General features: G+C 51.2%; 3 protein-coding genes and 2 pseudogenes across 3 annotated transcripts; 3 read left to right on the top strand and 2 right to left on the bottom strand.

Moving 5' to 3' along the window:
* Positions 1-56: 56 nt before the first annotated feature.
* On the top strand, positions 57-2,420 carry LOC117846037 (trimethyltridecatetraene synthase). The gene has a single exon (XM_034727135.2). It carries the CDS (start codon positions 669-671, stop codon positions 2,232-2,234), a length of 1,566 nt encoding a protein of 521 aa, XP_034583026.1. The 5' UTR covers positions 57-668; the 3' UTR covers positions 2,235-2,420.
* A 7,287-nt stretch (positions 2,421-9,707) lies between these two features.
* Positions 9,708-11,867, top strand: LOC117845712 (dimethylnonatriene synthase-like; annotated as a pseudogene).
* Positions 11,868-16,430: 4,563 nt separating this feature from the next.
* On the top strand, positions 16,431-18,235 carry LOC117842064 (dimethylnonatriene synthase). The gene has a single exon (XM_034722414.2). It carries the CDS (start codon positions 16,480-16,482, stop codon positions 18,103-18,105), a length of 1,626 nt encoding a protein of 541 aa, XP_034578305.1. The 5' UTR covers positions 16,431-16,479; the 3' UTR covers positions 18,106-18,235.
* A 1,383-nt stretch (positions 18,236-19,618) lies between these two features.
* Positions 19,619-21,167, bottom strand: LOC140221789 (uncharacterized). The gene is made up of 2 exons (XM_072291756.1): positions 20,174-21,167; positions 19,619-19,818 (listed from the first exon to the last, which is right to left on the bottom strand). The coding sequence occupies exons 1-2, from the start codon at positions 21,165-21,167 to the stop codon at positions 19,619-19,621; spliced, it is 1,194 nt and encodes a 397-aa protein (XP_072147857.1).
* A 1,530-nt stretch (positions 21,168-22,697) lies between these two features.
* LOC117846540 (BURP domain-containing protein 4-like) lies at positions 22,698-24,118 on the bottom strand (annotated as a pseudogene).
* Positions 24,119-25,959: the final 1,841 nt, after the last annotated feature.

Here is a 25,959-nt window from a genome sequence, read left to right as displayed (position 1 = left end):
AGTGCAATGCATACCACACATATACTTCTAGCCTTGTTTGTTTCTGCTTGAAATCTGCAATGCCATGGCCATGCTGTATTTGACTGTATGAACCTTAGAGACCATTTCATCAGTCAAATCCCAAAAAGAAGAACTCAGCAGTATGATTGTTGCTGGTGAGACTTCACATTCATCTCACTTTTGGAAGTATCAGCATACATCCTGTTCAGTTCATATGTTGCTTTCCTTTTTCTTTCAGTACAAGAGTACACTATGAACAATTTACATGAATGGCAAGTTTGTCAGACCAGGCAAAGTTGCAGGTTCTCTAACCAAACTGGCTTCTGGGAAGCACCCGTAGCAGCCTGATGATCCATTCAAACGCCAGTAACTGTAGCAGCCTGTTACATTGAACCGTAGCAGCCTGTTCCATTCAAAATTCAGTAACTGTCAGTTCAGGGCTAATATTTTTCTTCAGAATCAGCCAAACTTTTTGTCGCACTGCATCAGTATGTTTCAAGATTAACCAATGTGCAGACTAATGTATGCCTCAAATAATAAATTAATTAATCTAATTAGCAAAATAACATCTCTCTTTATATGAACAACGAAGGACCTTCTCCTTTTGAACACCAGTTTCCAAGTCTCACCAGCTTCCATTTCCACCCAAGGAGCTCACACCAACAATAATGTCCATGGCCGTGGCATTGGCGGCCATCTTCGCCGTCTTCATCCTCAGGTACATGCTCGCCCCGAGTGGCAGGCGGAAAGCTCTGAACCTTCCTCCTGGCCCACGGGGTTGGCCGGTGATCGGCAGCCTCGCCGCGCTAGCTGGCGCGGTCCCGCCGCACCGTGTGCTGGCGGCGCTCGCGGCGCGCCACGGCCCGCTCATGCACCTCCGCCTCGGCTCCTACCACACCGTGGTGGCCTCGTCGGCGGGCGCAGCCAAGCTCGTCCTCAAGACCCACGACCTCGCGTTCGCCGACCGCCCGCGCACGGCCGCCGGCGAGGTCGTCTCCTACGGTTATCTCGGCATCGTGCACACTCCCTACGGCGCCTATTGGCGCATGGCGCGCAAGCTCTGCGCCACCAAGCTCTTCTCGGCGCGCCGCGTCGACTCGTTCGAGCGCGTCCGCGCGGATGAGATGCGCGCACTCGCGCGCGGCCTGTTTGAGCGCGCCGGCGGCGGAGCCGTCACAGTCAGGGAGCACGTCGCAGAAGCCACGCTGCGGAACATCCTTCGCATGGCGGTTGGGGAGAAGTGGTCGGGCTGCTACGGCAGCGCCGACGGCGAGGCGTTCCGGCGCACGCTGGACGAGGCGTTCGCGGTGACCGGCGCGGTGAGCAACGTCGGCGAGTGGATCCCGTGGCTGGGCTGGCTCGACCTGCAAGGCTGCATCCGGCGGATGAAGCGGCTGAGCGAGATGTACGACCGGTTCTTCGAGCAGATCCTCGACGAGCACGAGGAGCGGCGGCGGCGAACCGGAGCCGGCGAGTTCGTGGCGAGCGATCTCGTCGACGTGCTGTTGCAGCTCGCCGAGAAAGACAGGTCGGAGCCGTCGGAGGCCAAGCTCACGCGCGACGGCGTGAAGGCCTTCATCCAGGACATCATCGCCGGCGGCACGGAGAGCTCGGCGGTGACGATAGAGTGGGCTATGTCGGAGCTGCTGCGCCGCCCTGACGCCATGGCCGCCGCGGCCGATGAGCTCGACCGCGTGGTCGGCCGCGGGCGCTGGGTCACGGAGCGCGACCTGCCGGACCTCCCCTACATCGACGCCGTCGTGAAGGAGACGCTGCGGCTGCACCCCGTCGGCCCGCTCCTGGTCCCGCACTATGCCCGCGAGCACACGGTGGTCGCCGGCTACGACGTGCCCGCCGGCGCGCGCGTGCTGGTGAACGTGTGGGCGATCGCGCGCGACCCGGCGTCGTGGCCCGACGTGCCCGACGCGTTCCGGCCGGAGCGGTTCCTGGGTGGCGGCGTCGGCGCCGGACTCGACGTGCGCGGGGCGCACTTCGAGCTGCTGCCGTTCGGTGCCGGGCGGCGGATGTGCCCGGCGCACGGCCTCGCCATGAAGCTGGTGGCCGCCGGCGTGGCGAACCTGGTGCACGGTTTCGCGTGGCGGCTGCCGGAGGGGGTGGCGCCGGAGGACGTGAGCATGGAGGAGCACTTTGGGCTGTCCACGAAGCGGAAGGTGCCGCTCGTCGCCGTCGCCGAGCCCAGGCTGCCGGCGCACCTTTACGCCGCCTCCGACTAATCTGGTTTACGTTTTGCTAGACGATTAGCGCATTTACACGGGAAATCAGGCCATCACAAGATGCAACGTCGACCTTGCTTGTTGAGCTCAGAAAATGCATCGTGGATATACCTACACGGAGATGCTATTTAATGGGCATTTTTATGCTTTTTTAATAAAAAACCAGAAGTCAAATGCGAGTCATTAGATCTGGATCCAACGCATGACACATCCTTCCTCCATTCTTCTCAACTGCTTGCCCCGCGCACAACTGCTCTCCATCCTCAAGATGGAACGCCACATCCCCAGTACCTAGGTCGGTTGTGCCGGTGCACCTCGTGCCCTCGCTCTTTCCAAGTCTACTGGAGGTATCAGCGCCGCTTGCGTCTGCTGGTGTTACGTTGCCTTGCTCTGCTCCATGCCGCATCCTCTACAAAGCTAACCTACCACACCTGAAGCTAGCCTCCTCTAAGAGTGTACCCAACAACAGGGTCAACGTCGCCGCAAGTAGCGTGGTTCACATCCACAACTCCAGCAAAAGCATGCTCACACCATGGCTCCTAAAAACCTTGGAGTAATGTGTAGATGTGCTAATCTCAAAAAACAGAAATGATATATCTCAACCGCTTTTCCCCCTTTATCTTTCAGTCGATGTTTCTAGCCGTTGGATCTTGAACAAGAATATAATGTTTTGTGTTCCTCTCCTACTTACTTGCACTTTTGCATCATTGGCATGATTCAGTAACCCCTGCCACTTCAACCTATCCATTTTCGAGCTCTCTGTCCTGGCACCAGCTCGAAAGTGGAGCTATGTATACTTGTTGGGGGTCAAATGACCTAAGGTAAGTGATCATGCATTGAGGCGAGGATGCCGGTTGTATCCGTGGACCCTCAGAAAATTATGATCTAGCTTCACCCCTGCATCACCCGTCCGTTGTTTGGCCCGCAGTTAGTGGCATCAGCACTGCCCTATCCCTACGCATGCCTCCTCCCAGTCTGACTTGCATCCTAGCAACCTCCCTCAAGCCGACAGTGATGAAGACCCCACGGCTGAAAGTCTGAAATCTTGGTTGATAACAATGGTGGTCAGAGACATGTCCACAATGGTCACTTGAATGTGTCTTGTGAATTTTCAAGTGACTAATAGTGTATAGCAGATATTATGGGGGGAAAATAGCTGGTTCAATCGACAGTGGCGAGGCGTTGGAATACATGGACAATTGCTGATCTGTTTATGACCTCGCAAAACAAAAAACTTTCAATAACCTCCTAAGGATCTTCCTCGTCTCCTTGTGTCATGTCTGCTCATTCAAAGGTTCCTGGCTGTCCCGTTCGCATCCATCTGGCGCTTTCTTGGCTATTGGATTCGTTGGCAGTTTGGCACCACCCAATGGCATAATTGGGAATCAGAGTTGTATTACTATTATTTGGTTAAAATAAATTTGTTGTTCAACATGTAAGTCAAATATAGTACTAATTAAGTCTATTTCGAGTCTCCAAACATCTATATTATCCTAATCTATTGACTTATATTATTTTTTCCAGTAATATCATCATAAATTAAACTTCTAAATATTATTAGCACACTTAAATTATTATATATTGGTTAATATCATCTTTCATTATAACATTAATGTTCGATAATGCTAGGCTCGTGAGCCAAACGAGCCGGCTTGAAGTTTCAAACGAACCAAACCAAACTCGATTTTTAGCTCGTCAACCTTAGCTAGCTCGTTATCAAACGAGCCTTAATGAGCCGAGTTGACTCGTCAGCCACCCCTAGTATACAGTGTCACCTAGCTAGCTCTGACTATGGCACCACTCCAGCAAGATACCACACTGACCTCCATCTAAGCTTGGAGATAGAGAAATGCCACCAAAAGCTCGAGTTTCTATGCAATTGAAAAAATTATTAATTGGAGTTGTGTAAAGAAAATAATTCTTTGATGATAAATAATTTCCCGATAAATTGGCATTGTAGAAAATGAAAATGTCAGAACAAGTTCAGCATGTAGAAAACCGTGGCAAAAAATAATGGAAGACGTATGTTCTATGGCTAAAGCACTGGTGACAACTGAACATTCATCTTCTATTTTGGTCATTCAACTCAGATTTCAAGAAAACATCAAATAAGTTCTTTTTAAACTACCAGTTCACAATAGATTGCTCTTTTTTAGATAATGGGGAAATGTTCTGGCTTTATATGCATACTGCCACACAATTCTTTGTTACAACCTGCATCATTAATTATCAAAAGGGAACACAAATACCTTCACACAGATAGATGCAGGACAAAAAAAAAACTTTCTTCCTAGATTACGATCTCACTTCAGGGTGTAGAAGCTCATGGCCTTCTTTATCGTCGGTCCTTTACATTCTTCCCCCACAAAGTTTTTTTTTCCAGGGCGAGGGTGATCCTGTCTTTTGCTTGAGAATACCACCGTCGATGGGGGCGCTGCTGCTTCAGTTCTCGGAACTTTCTAACCTCCAGATGCAATGTAACTTGTGCAAGATTCACATGGATGTAATGAACTTGTCTGAAGGATCAATATACCAGACGGTTGTGCAACACTCACCACACGTATACATTTGGCCTTGTTTGTTTCTGTAGAAATCTGCAATGTCTGGACCATGATGTGTTTTGTCTAGTGTGTGTGTGGCTTTGAGACCAGTTCATTAGTCAAAGAAACATAAAAACACATGTTCTCATGTGCCTATTAAACCCTAAGATAGAATCCTAGAACCTGCATTAATTAACTGAGCAGTACTGACAATTACATTGTCACGGGTAAACTTTGCATTCAGTCCACACGTCTGCTTGTTTACTTCCAGTAAAACAGTGCACAATGAAAACGCTGCATGAATTCTGACCAAACTGTCCTCTTCTTCCAGAATTACCACCAGCTGATCGAGTAGCTGAACATTGACCGACAACCTTGTGAACTGTGAATGTGATCATCACACCACAGTTAACATGTGTTTCACATGTTTGTTGTGAATTTGTGATCGGGAAGGTTTCAGTTGCCTCCAAGCGCCGGTCACTGTCAGTTCAGGACTGATATTTCTCTTCAGAAGCAGCCAGCCCTAACTGCTGTGCTGCATCAGTCTGTTTCACGCATGACTGACCAATGTGCACCACGACTCTTACGCTACGGCTGAAACATCTATCCTGACAGCTAAAACATATCTGTGCTGGTGGGTTGAACCCACCAGCAATCTTCTGTCAACACAAATGCGATCTGCGCTAGCTGGTGCTTGACCGTAATCACAAATGCGATCTGCGCTAGCTGGTGCTTGACCGTAATCACAAATGCGATCTGCGCTGGCGGATGCTTAAGAAGCTCACCAGCAAAGATAATTTTAGCAAACAAAAAAAAGCTAGCAGTAGGTGCTCGTCCGTCAGCACCGTGACTGCGCCGCCGCCTCGTGCTGCAGCTCACGTCGTCGTGAGCCTCAAGGTAGACCAGCTCACGTTGTTGTGAGCCCCGAGGCAAACCTTCTTGGCTCTGAACTCCACCGTGTGTGCCGCTGTGTATGCGCAGTGACTCGGCCTACGCCTTTGCGCCATGCGCCAGCCGTGGAGCTTCGTGCGAGTGCGTCGAGCTCAGAGGCGGCGTGCCTCCTTCCCCAACCGGAGTTGCCGCCTGGCACGTAGGTCCGCGTAGAGCTCGGCAGCGGCATGCCTCTGATGCCTCCTTCCCCAACCGGAGCCGTACCTAGCTGCAGCGGCGGCCAAGGACATAAGTAGCACAGTCACCTCGTGGGCAGTTCACTTCATCGCCGGTGCATGTCGGCAATCACCCTCCACATCCTTGCCAACCTGAGCAACGAATACGAATGAAACAAAAGTGCTGCAGTGATTTTGTTTTTTTTCATCTACTACAGTTAATTTCGGTGCCGCTATTCTTGCAAGATTGAGCACGTACCTCGGACAAGCTGCATGAGCAGCGGCAGAAGCTCGCCGTTGCGCACCGAAGCTACCCATGGGTCCACCGGCCGCAGCGCCTCTGCCCATGTTGTCTCAACTGCCTGTGGCTCCGGCCGACACGGCTCGTGCCCGCACCAGACACCATCATGGGGGCACTAGCAGCGGCTCCGCCATCTGCAGCTTGCCAACGCAGCACGCGCCGGCCACCGCTCCATCATCCGAGCTGGCCACAGCTTCACTGTTGTAACACCCAAAATTTTAAATAATTCAAATTCATTAAAATTTGCTCAAATTAGGGTGTCATTTAAATTCTAGGCATTTAAATTCATTTTCTTTAATTTAATTAAATTCATCATAGGAGTTAATTGTGCATTCATGCTGGTGCATTTGTTTTGATTGTTTGAGTTTGAATCAAAATTTGAATTTCCAAATTTGAATTTGATTTCCAAAAATCTTTATCCCTTTTTCCTTCTTTCCTTTTCTTTTTCTTCTTCTCCTCCTGGGCCGCATCTTCCTTTCCTTCCCTTCCCCTTTCTTCTTTCGGCCCAGCCGCAGCATCTCCACCGGCCCGCGAAGCAGCTCCGCCGGCCTCCTTCTCTTTCTCCGTTGCCGGCCCAGCTCCTTACTCCCGCGCGGCCCAGCCGCTCTGCCGGCAGCCCACCTTTTTCTTTCGCCAGCCCGTCGCTCCCACCTCCGCGGCCCGCCGCTTCACCTCCTCCCTTTGGCCCGCGAACGCGCGACGGCCCACGACGCTGCGCCGGCCCGCCCTTCGCCCGCTACCGCCGACAGGTGGGGCCCGCCGTCGTCTCCCACCTCCGGTCGGGACTCCATCCCGCAACCGCCGCGCCGCCATCTCCGGAGTCCCGTCGGCCCCCGCTCCGTTTTCCTCGCGCGATTCAAACCCGGGGCCGCTTTATCTCCAAGGCCTCCGCCCCTATATAAGCCGCCGCCCCTCCCGGTCTCCTCCGCCCGCACCCGAACCCTAGCCGCCGCGACCTCCAGCGCCGTCGCCTCTTCCCCGCCGTCAAACGCCGCCTCCGGTGAGCTCCGGTCGCCAAGAACTCCCAAAACGAGTTCGCCGCGCCCTTCTCTCTTTTCTGGTGCAATCCGCGCGCCAAACCGTGCCCCGGAGCGCCGTTTCGGCCAACTCCGGCGAATCCGCCGCCGCTCGCCGTCGCGCGCAGCCGCTCGCCGCCGCCGGCCGTTCTTTTCCCGCCGCCGCCGCGAGTCATCGATGACCGCGACCGTCGGATCAAGATCCAACGGCTCACGGCAAGTCAATCCGGCCACGTAACGGTCAACCGAGCCGCACCGCACCGCTTTTTCTCTTAAGCCCCCGCCTTTTTCGCAAATCAACCCACGGTCCAGATCGCGTTGAAAAATATTCACAGATCTGCCCTCGCACTTTTCGGTTTAACCCTTGAGCTTTCCAGAAATCAACCCGTCGTCCGGATTTGAGTTTTTGCGCGTCAGACCTTCGGTTTATACACGTAATTACGTATAAGCCCTCTGTTTTCGCGAATAGGCCCTAAAAGTTTTGTTTTTCTCACAGAAAAGCCCCTGGATTTTGTTTTAATCATATCTTTTGCATCTTAACTCCGTTTTTCGCGTTCTTTATATCCACGTGTTCGTTTTAAAGCGTAGATCAACTTTTCAAGCTTATTTTCTATGTTTAACTATGATTGGTGTACTGTTTTCTTACTTTTGCCCATGTTTGCTTGTATGTGCTCGTGTGATGCGTGTAGACGTCCCGCGGTTCGAGGGAGTTGAAGACCAAGCCTTCGAGGAGTACGAACAGCAGGAGCAAGGCCAAGAAGGCAAGTCGTGTCCTTGATCACTACCTTTTCGTCCTATACACCTTTACTTTCTCGTACTCAACATTTATGCTATGCACATGTTAAGATTAAATTGATGGGTCCCAATTAAGGTTCGCCTAGATTGATTTACCTTTGCCTTGACCAACCGGTTTACTTTATGTTGGGTAGCTCATGCTTAGTGCTTACTTGGTACATGGTGGTTTAACTAACACAATGTTTAATCTCGCTTCGTTTCCGTTATACCTTTCATTAATACAAGATCACGTATGATTAATCGGAACATGGAGCGACCACCCAGGAAAACAGTGCTACCACAAGACTAAATGGCTCTGGTCTTGGCTGAATAATTAGAAACTCTAGTTTGGGGTAATCTTACCGAAAGGGCAAGAGGGGAGGTGCTGATGGGGTATAGCACTCGCTCTCTTGGGAAGTGGGCTTGGCTAAGACACTACACCCACTAGGGGACTGCTATGTTTCACTTCGACCTGAAACCTTAGCGGGTTACCACATTGCTAGTGAATCTTTGTAAAGGCCTCGTAGCGTCCCTATGCAATCACACCTTGGAAGTGTGGTATGGTGCCTTGCAAACACCGCATGGTTGGGTCCAAAGTTCTTTTGAACTTTTACGCGACTTGTGGGTAAAGATGTGCCACCTCTGCAGAGTGTAAAACTGATCGATCAGCCGTGCTCACGGTTAAGAGCGGCCTGGACCCTCACATGATAATATTATCGGAAGATGGATTTAACTTGATGTCATTTCATGCATATGTTGTTTACTTTATTTATGATCATGTTTAATTTCGGGTGGTATGAACTTATACTTAGTTAATTGCTAATAAAACTTGACCAACTTAATTAAAAGCGAATGCTATTTATGCCTTAGCCATACCTTGGTTTGCCTTACACTACACTATTCCCCACGACTTGTTGAGTACCAACCATAAGTGTACTCACCCTTGCAAAACCGCTGTTCAGACCAAGCTAATTGGGAAGAGGAGTATCTACACGACTTTGAGGAGTTCTAGGCGTACGTTTCTTCAGTCAGCTGCCTGTGGAGTCGTCGTCGTCTATGAAGTTCCACTGCGTAATAATTAGACTATGTGTTTTATTGAGACTATCGGTCATGTAATAATGGTTAATACTCTCTTTATTCGATTTAGCACTGTCTTTGTTATTCACTATTGTCGTACATGTGTGTAACTTGATCCTGGCGCACATGTATTTGATGCACTCGATTTTGTCCTTAAAATCGGGTGTGACAACTGTGGAGACAAAGATAAGGGAGAGAGATGTGAGGATAGGAGAGAAGTGTACGGTGAAAGTTATAAGATTGAGGATAAGGTAGGGATGCAGCAGAGGCACCGAGTGGAGATAAGGTCTGTTCGCTTCGCTAGCTTGGTGTCATTTGTGCTGGCGGGCCACCTAACGCACCCGCCAGCATAGATGCATCCCATCTGTGCTGATGGGCGCTTAGATTGCCTGCCAGCACAGGATCTATGCTGGCGGGCACTAGCCCGTGCGGCTCCGGTCACCTTTGTGCTGGCTGGTGCCAATTTCGCCCGCCAGCACACTAATTTCGACGTGTCAGCATAAATCGTTTCTGGCATAGTGTTAGCGTACGATGAATGTGTGCCTCAAGTAACAGAATAATCTATGAAAAAAAGAATTTCTCCCTTTATATGCGGCCACCATGAGTCCATGATGAACCTGTGCCTCAAATAATAACATAATTTATAGTTTACCAAAAAAAAGAATTCCATCTTTATATATGCAACCATGAAACATCACCTCCTCGTACCACACTCTCGAAGGCCTACATTTCCAACGATGGAGCTCACAGCAACAGTGTCCATGGCCATGGCAATGGCGGCCATCTTGGCCGTCTTCGTCCTCCGCTCTATTTTCCCGCCACGCGGCCGGCGGAAGGTAACCTTCCGCCGGGCCCCCGGGGTTGGCCGGTGATCGGCAGCCTCGGCGTCCTGGCCGGCGCGCTCCCGCCGCATCGTGTGCTGGCGGCGCTCGCAACGCGCTACGGCCCGCTCATGCACCTCCGCCTCGGCTCCTACCACGCCGTGGTGGCCTCGTCGGCGGAAACCGCCCGTCTCGTCCTCAAGACCCACGACCACGCCCTCGCCGACCGCCCGCTCACCACCGCCGGCGAGATCAGCTCCTACGGCTACCAGGGCATCGTCCACACCCCATACGGCGCCTACTGGCGCATGGCGCGCAAGCTCTGCGCCACCGAGCTCTTCTCGGCACGCCGCGTGGGGTCATTCGAGCGCGTCCGCGCGGAGGAGATGCGCGCGCTGGTGCGTGGCCTGTTCCGGTGCGCCGGCAGCGCCGTCGCCGTCAGGGAGCACGTCTCCGGCGCCACGCTGCGGAACATCCTCTGCATGGCCGTCGGGGAGAAGTGGTCGGGCTGCTACGGCAGCGCCGAGGGCGAGGCGCTCCGGCGCACGCTGGACGAGGCGTTCGCGGTGACCGGCGCGGTGAGCAACGTCGGCGAGTGGGTCCCGTGGCTGGGCTGGCTCGACCTGCAGGGCTGCTCGCGGCGGATGAAGCGGCTGATCGAGCTCCATGACCGGTTCTACGAGAAAATCGTCGATGAGCACGAGGAGCGGCGGCGGCGAGCCGGCACCGGCGACGGCGAGTTCGTGGCGAGCGACCTCGTCGACGTGCTGCTGCAGCTCACCGAGGAGGACAGCCACAGGCCAGAGTCGGAGACCAAGCTCACGCGCGTTAGCGTGAAGGCCTTCATCCAGGACATCATCGCTGGCGGTACGGAGAGCTCGGCGGTGACAACAGAGTGGGCCATGTCGGAGCTCCTCCGCCACCCGGACGCCATGGCGGCCGCCACCACCGAGCTCGACTGCGTCATCGGCCGCTAGCGCTGGGTCACGGAGCGCGACCTGCCGGACCTCCCCTACATCGACGCCGTCGTGAAGGAGACGCTGCGGCTGCACCCCGTCGGCCCGCTCCTGGTCCCGCACTATGCCCGCGAGCACACGGTGATCGCCGGCTACGACGTGCCCGCCGGCGCGCGCGTGCTGGTGAACGTGTGGGCGATCGCGCGCGACCCGGCGTCGTGGCCCGACGCGCCCGACGCATTCCGGCCGGAGAGGTTCCTGGGTGGCGGAGGCGGCGGCGGACTCGACGTGCGCGGGGCGCACTTCGAGCTGCTGCCGTTCGGTGCCGGGCGGCGGATCTGCCCGGCGTACGACCTCGCGATGAAGCTGGTGGCCGCCGGCGAGGCGAACATGGTGCAGGGGTTCGCGTGGCGGCTGCCGGACGGGGTGAAGCCGGAGGACGTGAGCATGGAGGAGCACGTCGGACTGTCCACGAAGCGGAAGGTGCCGTTCGTCGCCGTCGCGGAGCCCCGGCTACCGGTGCACTTGTGCGACGCCACCGACTGAACGGGTTTACGCTTTACAATAAAGATTGGCGTACGCTTTCAGCCGAAAACGCAGGCCATCACATATCGTTGGAGCTTGCTTGACATGCATGCATGTGAGGCCAGGAGGCGGCAGGGAAATGGATGTATAGATGGCCAAATATGTCAGGCTCACTGGGCGCCCGAGGCACGACCCTAAAATGCACGACTCAGCCCGAGACGAATAGTGCCTGCACCAGCCCGGCACTATGCATCAAGCGGTACCTAGGCCGCTTACGTGCCGGCCCAAGCTCAGCACGATTTTTGGGCCGCGGGTCGGCCCGATGGCACCCGTATTTCCCAGCCCACCAACCAAACCCTAATCTATAAATCTATTTTTCCTCCCCCTCCTTTCCCTATGCCCCGGCCGCCTCCCTCCAACATATCATTGGAGCTAGCCTGTCGAGCTTAGAAATTGTATCGTGGATGTAATCTAGTACATGTTCAGATCATGTTCAATGAAGGATCTGTCTGTGGCATTCTATTTTTCTCTGATCGTTGAATGAAAATCCAAGGACCCATAAACGCCAAACAGAGATCAGAGACCACAAGCAGACAGCATGCACGTGTGTGTGCTCTGCATTATGATTGCAGTATGCATTGTTTGTCGTCGACTCTTTCATACTATATGTTCGGCTCATGTTACCATTTTACTAAGGTCTTATTTAGTTGTTCAAAATTTGGAGGTGCAAAATTACTGTTATAGCACTGTAGCACACTGTAGCATTTCGTTTGTATTTGTGAATTATTATCCAAATATTGACTAATTAGGCTCAAAAGATTCGTCTCGTACATTAAAACTGTGCAATTAGTTTTTGATTTCGTCTACATTTAGTACTCCATGCATGTACCACAAGTTTGATGTGATGGAGAATCTTCTTTTTGCATAGTGTCAAAGTTGGAAGTTTTGAGGTAACTAAACATGGCCTAAACTGAAGAAACACACATACAAAGTTACTGAACTGCAGTTACCTGCATGTTTGCTGCAACCATCTGAGCTCCGTACCTCCACCCCATCAACGGATTCTAATTCGACGACGTACGTGATGCGCGTTGACCGCGGGAAAATCGGCAGCGAGTTTCCCGGAAATATTGACCTGTTGTCCATCGACTACGCCTTTCGACCTATGATGCGCGCTGACCCTGAGATGCGCTTTGCCCTACGACGGAGGCAGCAGGCAGCCACATCGCACGTCATGTTCAGCATCCGGAAGTAGCAGGCATCCCAACCCGTCGTGTTGGCGTGGCACATCGCGATCGCGGTGGCGCCCGCGCCGCCAGCTCGACACGGACAGCCGCCACGTCGGCCGGCCGGTGGCAGTAGTGGGCCATGTACGGGTAAGGCATCGGGAGGCACGACACTACCGCCTTGCTGCCGCTGATACGCAGCGTACATGGCGCCGGTGGCGGCCTCCTCCTCCCGTGCACGATGGTGACCACGGCGAAGGTGGCCGGAGGCTCCGGGGACGGCTCCTCGCATGTCCGGAGGGTGGCGGCGACTTGAGCTGCCTTCTCTGACCCACGCGGGATCCGAAACATCCTAGGGATGGTGTTGAGCGTTGGGAATAACCATCAACACTAATGCACAATTACTCCCTCATCTTGTGATTGAACTTGAGGATAATTGCAACTAGCAGTTTGCAGCGGAATAATCAACACACAATGCACAAGTGACATAATAATTTACGTGAAAAATCTCCTCCAAGCAAGAGGAGTAAAAGCCACGGGGCAATCAGCCCACTCCCAACCTCTTCCACTTGTTTCAATAATAGATACAAGGGTCTTCTCTAGAATATCTAGAGGTACATCTCATCAGCACCAACACTAACAAGGCAATTGCAACCTTGATATAATAGCACTAGCAACAACACCAAAGAGAGATTACAATAAGAGGTATCACTCTCAGCTTTGCTGAAAAATAGTTTCTGTCACCTTCAGAATCCTACTCACACAGAGCAAACCACAAATCTAAATATCCTCAAAATTGGTAGAACTGAAGTTCAACAAGTCTCTCACAAGCTGACAACCCCATTTAGCCCCTCAAATTATACTTCTACCAAAATTGTGCACTGCTAAATCTGTTGCTAACAGAGCTGACGAACTCCCCCTAAAATCTGATGCTCCACTAACTAAATCCTCAAACCACATGTATGCCATGCATGCGTGTTGGCTTCTCCGCAACTTCTGACGCTGCAAGCAAGACGAGGAAGCACCATACATCATAAAGCACTCACATTCACCATATTAGAGATGCGGTTTTCAAACCACATTTCTCTAGTTTCATTTGCCTCAACGGCACTGAAAAAAAATAATGGAGCTCCAATGCGCTGATGTTATTCTTATCTTGCAAGGTGGCGCGGCTGCTAGGAGAAGAAACGCACCTGCTGAAACAGGAGGGGTCCACTTCACCGGACATGGCTTCGGCGTGAAGGAGCTCTCTAGGGCGGAAGGACCATCCTGTAGTTGGCTTGTCTCCGGGTTCTGGTGCCACATCACCTGACATGCTTCGCGCTTGAAGGAGCTCCCGTGGGAAGTAGGATCATCATGTGGTTGGCTCGGGTGCCATGCTGCTACAGTGCCATTCATCGGAAATGCCTCTGGCTTAAAGGAGCTCATGCCGGAAGTAGGATCATCCAGGCAATTGGCTTGGGTGCCACGTTACTGGATATATCTCTGCATTGAAGGAGCTCCTGAAAGAAGTAGGATCATCAAGCGGTTGGCTTGGGTCCCACTTCACCGGATATGCCTCCGGCTTGAGCAAGCTACCATGGGCACCATTTTTGTTCAGTGATTGGTTCAGGTCCCGCGTCGCTGGATATGCCTCTTGCTTGAAGGAGCTCGTATCTGCAGCATGTGATGGTTGGCTCATGTCCCACTTATACTTGTACAAAAGCCCGAGCTTGAAAGCCCAGCATGGCACGATGGTCATCTTGCTCAGGCTGGCACGGACCGGTAGCTCGTGCCGGGCTTGGGCCATCACCCTAGCATGCCGAGCAGCACGGCCCGTTAAACAACACTAGGCCTGGTGCCGGCCCGTCCTCATACATAATTTTCAAAATCCTAGCCTCCTCCTAGCCTCCCCAGCACCAGCCAGCTAGCAACCTCTCCGGCTCTCTCTCCTCCCCAACCTCCCCAACGCCGCCACCCAACCCCCCCTCTCTACACTCCGCAGCTCCCGTTTAGCGCCGAGGAAGGAAGGCCATTAGCTGCCACTCTCCTCCCCTTCTCTCTCCCCACGTGGATCTAACGAGGGATTGCGGAGCAGGTGGTGGCGTGTGTGGAGAGGCGAGGTGCAGCTCCCTCCTCTTCTTCCTCCCCGCACGGATCTATGGCAACGCTATGACGGGACGGGATGGGACAGATGGGGCAAGGCGAAGCAGCTAGTGGTGAGTTGACGGATGGGGTGGCGGGGTGGAGTTGAGCCGCGGAGCAAGTGGGCAGCGGTAGCATAGAGTCCATCTGCGAGCAGCGAGTGCAGTGCTGACATGGCCCCGACAAGCTCCTTGAGCCAACCGGGCTAGCACGTTACGAAATGGTCCCTACATGCTCATGCCTGGGCCAAGGGTCCAGCTCGTAGGCGGGCACGGTACGGCACGACTCCACCATCGTGCCGGGCCTAGCTTGGTACCAGCGAGCTCGTGAAGAGTTGCGATATTGATCGGTGATGATATTTATAGGTGAGATGATGTGTGGGGAAGAGAAAATCTAATGATGTACTATATTGATACGTTTTACTTCTGGTATAAACCTTTTACTAGTGCAAATCGTTAACATTTACGCTCCACTAAAACCAAAGTTTTTTTTAAACTAAACATTCAGCATAAAAGTTGTACAGAAATTCAGCAAAGAAGTAACCCCTAGTCCCCAAGAAACTCACAGCAAAGCTAATATTTTTCCACAAAGAAACATAACTGTTAACCGGTCCACAAACTCAGCAAAGCAGCAAAATTAACATTTTTCCACAATGTAACATAATGTTAACCGATTGCTACAAATTCAGCACAAATGTATATTGCTATCTATAGATTTAGTAGGATCATATTTTTTCATATAGAAACTTTCAAGGAAGAGGAAAAAAAAGGCAATGCAAAATTACAAGGAAAACTTGTCCCATAAAAAGTTCTTCCAAAATCGACTTTCTGCAAGAAGGAAGCTATAGTGGGTTATGGCTGCAAGAAGGATCTACTACTAAGATCCGAGAAACTAGGAGCTGATGGATGGCAATCTGATGTTTTCTTTGCTCCCTCGCACCATCACCCTTCAAGTATGTAGGTTCCGTGGACCTTGTGAATTAAACTGTGATTCATCACACCACACAGTTAACATCTTTTTACATGTGTGAATTTGTGATTGGGAAGCTAGTTGCCTCCAACTGTGAATTCAGGACTGATATTTTTTTTTTCAGGAGACAACCCTAACTGTTGCGCTGCATCAATCTGTTTCGTGCATGACTGACCAATGTGCACATGCACCATGACCAAACTGTGCCTCCAATGATAACAGAATTTAGTTTATAAAAAAAACTCCTTGCCAAACATTTGAGATTTGCTTTTCTCTCGATCACTCCCTAAAACTGTTGGATCTACATCCAAGGGTACATATCCACCCTTTCTTTCCTTCTCTATTCTTTCTATTTCTCCCGTACGTCTTCCTCCCCGTGTCTACCTCGCGCAGAGCCACGCAACTCCCCCGCTGCCGCTGACCTCCCGCTCGGCTCCGGCGGCCTCGACCACCTCCGCCATCGCTGACCTCGGCCACCCAATGCTAATCCGCTTGGCTCATACTCCCCCGCCGCATCTGCCACCCACCGGGGATCCTCCACCGCCCTGCTCCGGTAGCGCGCATGCCGCCTCCGCTCCACTACCGTCTCTCCAACCTCCACCGCCGGCCGGCGAGCCTCCCTGGAGCTTCCTCTAGACCCAAGGGTCACAGGTAAATCCCCCACCCCAAACTCCCAAACCCTAACCTGAAATCCAATCACCAATTCAATTTCTAGTATAATGTTGGTGATTGAGAGATATCTAAAAATCAAGCATTTGAATAGTAGTAAATCTGAAAAAAAAGGAATTCCCTCTTTATATATGTGTCACCATGAAACACCACCTCATCGTACCACACTCTCCAAGTCCAAGGCTTCCATTTCCAGCGATGGAGCTCGCGGCAACGGTGTCCGTGGCCATGGCATTGGCGGCCATCGTGGCCGTCTTCTTCCTCAGCTCCGTCCTCCCGCCACGCCGCCGGCGGAAGGCACTGAACCTTCCGCCAGGCCCCCGGGGTTGGCCGGTGATCGGCAGCCTCGGCGTCCTGGCCGGCGCGCTCCCGCCGCACCGTGTGCTGGCGGCGCTCGCAACGCGCTACGGCCCGCTCATGCACCTCCGCCTCGGATCCTACCACGCCGTGGTGGCCACGTCGGCGGAAACCGCCCGTCTCGTCCTCAATACCCACGACCTCGCGCTCGCCGACCGCCCGCCCACCGCCGCTGGCGAGATCTTGGCCTACGGCTACCGGGGCATCGTCCACACCCCGTACGGCGCCTACTGGCGCATGACGCGCAAGCTCTGCGCCACCGAGCTCTTCTCGGCGCGCCGCGTGATGTCGTTCGAGCGCGTCCGCTCGGAGGAGATGCGCGCGCTGGTGCGCGGCCTCTTCCGGTGCGCCGGCGGCGTCGTCGCCGTCAGGGAGCACGTCACCTGCGCCACACTTCGGAACATCCTCCGCATGGCGGTGGGGGAGAAGTGGTCCGGCTGCTACGGTAGTGCCGAAGGCCAGGCGTTCCGGCGCACGCTGGACGAGGCGTTCTCGGTGGCCGGCGCGGTGAGCAACGTCGGCGAGTGGGTCCCGTGGCTTGGCTGGCTCGACTTGCAGGGATGCGTCCGGCGGATGAAGCGGCTGAGCGAGATGTACGACCGGTTCAACGAGCAGATCCTCGACGAGCACGAGGAGCGGCGGCGGCGAGCCGGAGCTGGCGAGTTCGTGGCCAGCGACCTCGTCGACGTGCTGTTGCAGCTCACCGAGGAAGGCAGGTCTGAGTCGTCGGAGGCCAAGCTCACGCGCGACGGTGTGAAGGCTTTCATCCAGGACATCATCGCCGGCGGCACGGAGACCTCGGCGGTGACGATAGAGTGGGCCATGTCGGAGCTTCTCCTCCACCCGGACGCCATGGCCGCCGCCACCGCCGAGCTCGACCGCGTCGTCGGTCGCGAGCGCTGGGTGACCGAGAGGGACCTGCCGGACCTCCCGTACATCGACGCCGTCGTGAAGGAGACGCTGCGGCTGCACCCCGTGGCCCCGCTCCTGATCCCGCACCACGCGCGCGAGGACACGGTGATCGCCGGCTACGACATCCCCGCCAGCGCGCGCATGCTGGTGAACGTGTGGGCGATCGCGCGCGACCCGGCGTCGTGGCCCGACGCGCCCGGCGCGTTCCGGCCGGAGAGGTTCCTTGGCGCCGGCGTGGACGTGCGCGGGGCGCACTTCGAGCTGCTGCCGTTCGGTGCCGGGCGGCGGATCTGCCCGGCGTACGAACTCGGCATGAAGCTGGTGGCCGGCGGCGTGGCGAACTTGGTGCAGGGGTTCGCGTGGAGGCTGCCGGGCGGGGTGAAGCCGGAGGACGTGAGCATGGAGGAGCACTTCGGGCTGTCCACGAAGCGGAAGGTGCCGTTCGTCGCCGTGGCGGAGCCCCGGCTGCCAGCGCACTTGTACGACGCCACCGACTGATCTGGTTTACGCTTTACAATAAGATCTGAGTAGGTTTCAGGCGAAAACACAGGCCATTCATATGTCGTTGGAGCTCAGAAATTGTATCGGATCATTATTCCAATGTTCAATAAAGGATCTGTCTATGTCACTCGATTTTTCTCTGGTTGTTGAATGAAAATCCAAGGACACCCATAGCCTTCTTCTTTCTCTGTCAGCCATGGCTGGTTCTCCTTGTAAGCAAGCTCCCTGTCCCCCCTGACCCTACTCTCCTTTACGTGGTCATGTTCATGTCTGCGCATACGCCAAACAGACATCACTGAAAGAACAGACTAACCGACAGCTCATGAAGCAAGGCGTGACTCATGGGATCCTAGGCCATGGACACAGTGCAAGTTCAGCTTTCTGATGACTGAGGCCTCGTTTTCGATAGCCCAGGAATGATTCCAGGACCGGATTGAGTGAATCAGGTTCTTCACTCAATGCTGGTCTAGTTCTAATTCTGTCCATGAACTATTCCAGTCTTCAAAATTTATGTTGTTCGGCTGGACAGGAACAGGTTGTTCAGGATTTCAGTTAAAAACACAAAATAAAATCGGTAGCTCTAAAATGAAAGAGTTAATACTCAATCCAAATTGGATGATATCCTGTAACAAGAGATCCCAACCTTCAAGATCACCTAATTAAATTACTCTGAAACATAATAGAACCACCATTGCATGGTCACCTGACATGGACATATAAACTACCAGTTCTCTGTGCTGCAGAAACAAAACAGACTCTAGATCCCTCACCAGCAGTTGTCATAATTAAACAGACTAAACAGACTAGTACAACCAAAATAGACTCCAGATCCCTCACCACCTCACCAGCACTTGTCCTAATTAAACAAACTAGTACAACCAAACAGAAACAAAACCACCAGTTCTCTGACAACATTTTATGCTTCTTAGTGATGCAGTTGAAGCACCGACTCCAGATCCCTCACCAGCACTTGTTGTTCGAGTGCTGCAGAAACACATTTTTCAAAAAGACATCAGTTTGTCGAAAATATTGAACACATAATTAAACTGATGGAAGTGGATATTGGAATAAGCACCATGACTAAAAACCACCACAGCACACAAAGTTAAACTAGTCATGAACACTGCTAGGCCATCTCATTCCTAAGCTAAATCAAAGCGGATTCTTCGTCTTCTTCACTGGCACAAATAAAAGTCTCTTTTTTTTCTTTGCTCTTGGTGAAGATTGCATAAGCTTTGGTCTTTTCCTGTTTGGTCACTTCCATTGTGTTGATGATTGATATGCACCTTTTGATGGAGTATTCATCACCTTTAGCAGCCTCCTTATCTCTTGCCTCCTTTTCTCTTATCTCATTTTCTCTTGCCTCATTTTCTCTTTCTAGCTGTTTAGCTTCATCTTCTACTTGCTTTGTCCTCATTTCGAGGAATCTCTCCATCATGGTTTTAATTTTTGCACTCTTTCTAGACCTTTGTCCTTCCTTTTCTGGTTTCTTTCTTGATGCAGCCATTCTTCATTGTCCACTCCTTGCCTCCTCTTGTTCATCTCTTGCATCCTTTTCTCCATCCTCTTCATCATGTATCTCATGAATTTCCTGTAGGGTTTCTTCCTTAGCTTGTGCACCATCTTCTACATCATCAATTTGGTGAAGTGGCTCTTCCACACATTGTGACTCAATAGAAGTGAAATTGTTTGTCCCTTCAGCCAGATGACCTACACAATAGAGTATTTTAAACACCAAGCATGCATCCAAATAGATACCCAAATAGATCATAGAGATCTGACTGGGAAAGAGCTTAGTATACAGAATTTACCATCATAGAGTTCTCCCAAAGTGTCAAAGAGTGGAAAGCTTGCCTTGTTATTTTGAAACTTCTTGATTTTGGGGAAAGTCTGCACATTTGAAGAAAACATTGATCAAATACAAAGTTATCACTATGAGGTTATCCATAGAATTACTTTAAGAAATTAACTTACCACCATGAGGTCAAGCATTAGTAATAGAAATTTCATAGCATCAATAATAAAAAATTGATAAGAAAGCATGAAGAAACATTAAACACCATACCTCGTGGTGAATCTGCACTCCTCTTTGCCCCACTGCATTTAGGAGAAGGCTTCTTTTTAGTAGCAGTTGTTGTAAGTAGAAACCTACTCAAAGTCCTTTCCACATGGTTCCTCAGTAGTGCGTGGTGATGGTTGAAGAGCTCCTTTGAGTTTTGTGGTCTTCGATGTCTAGCTCCAAATTCTTTCAAATGGTATCGAACCCCTCGATATGGAGCAAGGAAAGATGGAATATTTGCATACCCTCCATCAACCAGATAGAATTTGCTTGGAGGTACCTGGAAGTCCTTACTCATAGCTGATCTTAGCACTCTGGAATCTGTAACTGATCCCTCCCATCCACTAGAAATAAAAGTGATGTTGAGATCGAAATCACATGCCACCATCATATTTATGCTTAGTGTGCCCTTCCTATTCTTAAAAGGAGAATGCTTCTCAGGGGATATGGAAACGGGAATATGAGTTCCATCAATGGCACCAAGACAGTTCTTGAAGAATGGATAGTATCTAGGATTCTCTAGGATTTTTGGATGCACTTGATTAGGATTGGGGGACTGGAGGAAACGGCGAGAAAGTGTGGGAATGACCTTGTTGAAGAAGTGGTTGATGTGACAATGGAACGTGTCATTGCTGTGCCCAAAGGTCACTGCTAGATCCTCATATGAGGCGTTGCGACTTAACATGTATAGGAAGAAACCTAACTTCTCCTCCACCGTAATCCTTGTATCAACAATGAACCTTTTTCTTCTAAGATAAGTTGCCACCTCTTTAAAGATGTGGGGTTCCATCCTAAATGTAACTTGACAGTTTTTGACATATCCCTCAAGGAGTCGACGAACCTTAACCTCTCCTGTTTCTTCTGATGTATGACGTTTCTTCTTTACTCCCCCTTCTCTAGCAAAACCCATCAGATATAAGGTAGGGAATATAAACATCATCCTTTCATCATCTTTTTCCTCCCTCCTCTTTCTAATACAATCTCTCAATGAGATACTCATTGCAGAACTAAAGCATATAAATTTATAGTCAGATAGAAACTAAATAGATAAAATGGAAGGCTAAATAGGTTGTCATGGCAATTTTACTCATTGCAATAGAAAAAATGAAAGGCTGAACATGTTAAATAGAAAAAAAATGAAAGACTTAAACATAGATAGAATTCTGTAGCTACTAGAGTTGGTACCGGATCCCAAGAAGGGGGTGGTTCACCTTCCCCAACTCTTAATGGTGCTGGTGGAATCTATAAGTCAGCACATCACACAGAAGTCAGTGCTAGAGCTGATGGCATAAACGAATGGTCCAATCGTAGAGCAGTAGCTTCAAAGGACTTCTAAAAAGAGCAAGCTGTAGTTCAAGTGTACTTCAAAGGACTTCAAACGAATGGTGCTATAAGCTGCATAGTTTCAAGTGTCCACTAGCACTCTGATCATGACTGGCTGGCTGTGTAGTTCACAGTAGGTGGAAATAGTGCACTGTGAATGGGAAACAAATTGCAGCAGTTTTACAACGCATGCCTGTTTCTGCATCTTAAGGCTAAGCAGGCTTTCCAGCAAACCCGTGATCGACACATTCCGGCTAGTGATTATCAAAGTGCGCAGGTCTGATATTCCTCGAGTAACCAGGGTTTGATATTCCTAGAGTATCTGATGCTTCGGTCCATTCAGAAAACAAACATATTGCAAAACTTGAAACAGTGGAAAGGTGCGAATTGGACCATTCTACGTTTCATATAACTCGGATTCAGACTAATGGCGACAATTATCACTTCATTAGAAATTTAGAACAATAGGACTACCAGCTCAGATTCAGACTACTGGTCACACCAACTGTAACTAAACGAGTGCCCTCAAAAGAAAATGTTACTGAACGAGACTCAAGTCACACTTCAGTCGATCTTCAGTTATAGCAGCACATCCTAATAATGTAAAAAAGAAGACCGAACATCACAGTCCATCATGTCAATGTCGGCCTGTATCACCACCTACTCAAGTACAAGACCAATGACGAGTCGACGATGACACAAGAAGCGCCAGATCGAGCGGAGGACACGAGAAGCAAGAAACCTAGGGCGAGAGGGAGAGAAGAGGAAAAGGCAGCGGCTTACCGGCGAGAAGGCGACGGCCGTCGTCGCGGTGATGGCCGTCGAAGATGTGCCACGCCGTCACCTCGCACCGCCATGCCGCCACCTCGTCGCCTCGCACGCCGCCAGCGATTCGTTTCGCCTCTCGCCTCGTGTCGGGCTGGATTCGTTCTGGGGGTGAGGAGGTAGGGTTGCGATCCGGGCTATGGAGTGTGGGAGGATTCCAATCCAGACCCGTTTTCTTTCCAAGCTGGGCCAAAATGAACAACTCTTTCAATACAGGCCTGGTTTCGAACCGGGCCACTTCAAACCACCCGCAATGGGTCTCATTCCGGGCCGGTGAAAACAAATGGGGCTTGAAGAATTACAGGGCTGTAAAAGCAGGACGCTTAGCTTCTGCAACCAAATTTTGACGAAACGACAGGAATGCAATTTGAAACCATGCACATCTGAAGCATAGATGATTGTTGGATATAATAATTTCTCATGAACAGTTTACTTGATTGCCCGCTCGATGATCATCAGATGAAAGACATGAACAAACTTCATAAGCCAACTGCTACTTGGCTCAGTTAATCCTCTCTTTTATCAAACACTACTTCCTGCAGGCAGCCAGAGAACGTAGTCCCGCGGCATGAAGTGGCAGATCTCCTCCCTGCGCGTCGCGTTCAGCATCCAGAAGTAGCGACCGTCCCAGCCCATCGTGCAGTGTCGGCGTGGCACACCGCGACAGCGGCCACGCCCACGCCGCCGGCCGCGTCAGCTCGACGCGGAGCTACTCTACGCCGGCCGGCCGGTGGCAGTAGTGGACCATGTACGGGTAGGGCATCTCGGGTGGCACGGCACCACCGCCTTGCCGCCGCCGCCGCCGCCGATGCGCGCGACGCCGTCCAGCGCCACGGTGTACCTGGCGCCGGCAGCCTCCTCCCCGTGCACGATGGTGACGACGGCGCGCGGTGCGCTGGTTCCCAGCGCACCGGCAGTGAAGGCGGCCGCCGCTTGCTGGGAGGTGGTGCAGGTGTGCGGCTCTGAGGACGGCTCCTCGCATGTCCGGAGCGTGGCAGCGACCTGATCGGCCGTCCTCGAGCCACGCGGGATCCGAAACATCCCCAGGATGGTGTCGAGCTGCTTGTAGCCGACGGGGATGGCGTCCGCGGCCGCCGAAGAGACGAACCTCGGGGGAGCTGGGGCCACGGCGTCGCCGGCGAACCTGGTGCCTTCCGGCAGGATTGCACCCGGGGACAAGCTCCTCCTCAGCAAGAGCATCCCGGGCTCGACGTGCATGCCATGAACGCGTGCTGGCTTCTCCGCAACATCTGACGCTGCAAGATTTGGAGGCAACATGATGAATTCCAATACACTGATGATGTTCTTGTCTTGCAAGACGGTTACTAGCACTAGGAGAAGAAATGTACCTGCCAATACAGGGGCGGTCCACTCCACCGGATATGGTGGCCTCGTCGGCTTGGCGAAGAAGGAGCTCCCTAGGGCAGAAGGACCACTGTGTTGTTGGCTCGGATATGCCTCTTGCTTGAAGGAGCTCGTATCTGTAGCATGCGATGGTTGTCTCATGTCCCACTTCATCGGATACGCCACCGGCTCAACCGCGCTGGTGGTGCACTGATGAGAAGGGAGAGAATAAGTAGTAGGACACCATGACCCATGAGTGTTGAACTTGCATCAGTCATGGTTGCTTACATGGTTTACTTGAGATGTGAGGAGGGTGAAGAGTTGTGGTATTGAGACATTGGGTAATGATGGCATTTATAGGTGAGGGGATGTGTGGGGAAGAGAAAAGCTGATGATATATATTGGTATATATTTCACTTCTGGTACAAGTCTCTTATTAGTGCAAATCATCAATATTTATGCTCCACTAAAACCAAAGTCCACTTTTCACCATAAACTCAGTACAAAAGTGCCCTTTTTACACAAAATCCAGCACAGAAGTAACCCCTAGCGCCCAAGAAACTCACACCAAAGCTAACAGTTTCCCACAAAGTAACATAACTGTTAAGCGCGGTTACCACAAATTCAGCAAAGAAGTAACTCATAGCCCCCCAAAACCTTGCTGCAAAGTTAACACTTTTTCACAAAGTAACATAATGTTAACTGGTTACCACAAATTCAGCACAAAAGTATATTGCTATCCACAGATTCAGTAGGACCATATCTTTTTCTAAGGCAAAATTATAGGGAAAAGGTATCACATAAAAAGTTGTTCCAAACTCCACTTTTTGCAAGAAAGAAGCTATGAGGGTTATGGATGTTGACAGGTAGTAATCTACTACTAAGATCCGAGAGACTATAAGAGATGATGGAGGGGGTGGCAACCTGATGTTTCCTTCGCTACCTTGCACCATCACCCTCCAATGTATGTAGGTCGATCTTGGACAAATTCAAGCGAATATGTTAAGATAGGAATGTTAGATATTGTGACAAATATTTGTATGAGTCCGGTTATGTGACTTAAGTTGTATTTAGCAGTATAAGTTAGAGTCCATGTCAAACTCTGTAACTCGGGCCTCCTCATAAATATGAGAGGAGGGTTGCTGTTGTAACCACGATGACGACATAGCGATAGGCTCGCACGGGGAGGTGGCACGATGCCGGGACTCTAAAGCAACCGGTGTTGCGGTATTGGGGAGGAGTGTCCGTAGTCATGCCTTGGGGACGGGGATGTAGACTTCGGTTGAACCTCGTCAACAAAGATCGTATCTCCGGTGTCATTTGTGATCTTTCATGTTCGTCTTGGTAGATCCAATCAACGCTTCCGCTGGTGGAGATTAGCGGGTGGCTCGTCACTGTGAGAGCTAATTTTCTAACAAGGGCCTGCACAAGACTAGTCAAAGATGGAGGATAGTGGGGTAGAACCAAAATTTGATGTGGCACTATAACTACCAAGCACTAAATCCAATGCAGTGGAGCTAGCTAGGAGACTGCTTGATTTGGCAGCACTGCCTAGGGTTTGAGCTAGAAGTTGTCGTCGGGGCTTAACTTGTCACCATAAGTTCAGTACAAAAGTATCTTTTTTTATCCACAAATTTAACACAAAACTAACTTTACACCACAAAATTCAGCACAAAGCAGCACAAAAGTAATATCTCTTCCCCTCCTCATCACCACACCTCCCTAAAAAAATGTCACCATAAAGTAAACATTTTCCCATAAATGCAACACAAACATTAACCAGTACCATAATTCAGCAAAAAAGTGTTTGCAACAAAGATAACAGGAAAAATTTTCCTGTACTTTAAAAACAACTTTTTTGAAAGAAAGTGCCAGAGAGGAGCGCCGACGAGTTCATATATGACAAACTAGGGGCTAATGGAGGGAGAGCTTCTTTGGAAGGCATTAGGAGGGAGGTCATGCCACCAATGGATCATGACGTGCTATCACTTGGGATGATTGCCTTTGCTCCCTGTAAACCTGGACCCCAACCCTTCAACATATGTTAGCCTACGTAGGACATATCCAAACAAATCTATGATAGCAAGGCCTGCAGTACATGCCCGACCACATGATTATAGCCCAATGCAATATATATAGATAATAATGGTGGGGAGAACCTAAATTTGGAGGTGACATTTGCAGCTTGTGCAATATTCACATGGATGTAATGAACTAGTTTGAATGATAGTACATGTATAAACGTTCATATGATAGTGCAATGCATACTACTACTTTTGTGGAAACCACATAGATACTTC

This window comes from Setaria viridis, chromosome 2 (assembly GCF_005286985.2).
Source record: "Setaria viridis chromosome 2, Setaria_viridis_v4.0, whole genome shotgun sequence".
Taxonomy (NCBI): domain Eukaryota; kingdom Viridiplantae; phylum Streptophyta; class Magnoliopsida; order Poales; family Poaceae; genus Setaria; species Setaria viridis.
The sequence above is the reverse complement of the archived record's forward strand: the minus strand, read 5'-3'. Positions and strand labels throughout refer to the sequence as shown.

What these genes read in the sequence shown, in the direction of transcription:
- LOC140221789 (XM_072291756.1), bottom strand. Translation starts at nt 21,167, where the DNA reads ATGAGTATCTCATTGAGAGATTGTATTAGAAAGAGGAGGGAGGAAAAA. An exon ending in GAGTGCAGATTCACCACGAG is followed by an intron (nt 19,819 to 20,173) that starts GTATGGTGTTTA and finishes TCTATTGTGTAG; the next exon opens with GTCATCTGGCTGAAGGGACA.
- LOC117842064 (XM_034722414.2), top strand. Translation starts at nt 16,480, where the DNA reads ATGAAACACCACCTCATCGTACCACACTCTCCAAGTCCAAGGCTTCCA.
- LOC117846037 (XM_034727135.2), top strand. Translation starts at nt 669, where the DNA reads ATGTCCATGGCCGTGGCATTGGCGGCCATCTTCGCCGTCTTCATCCTC.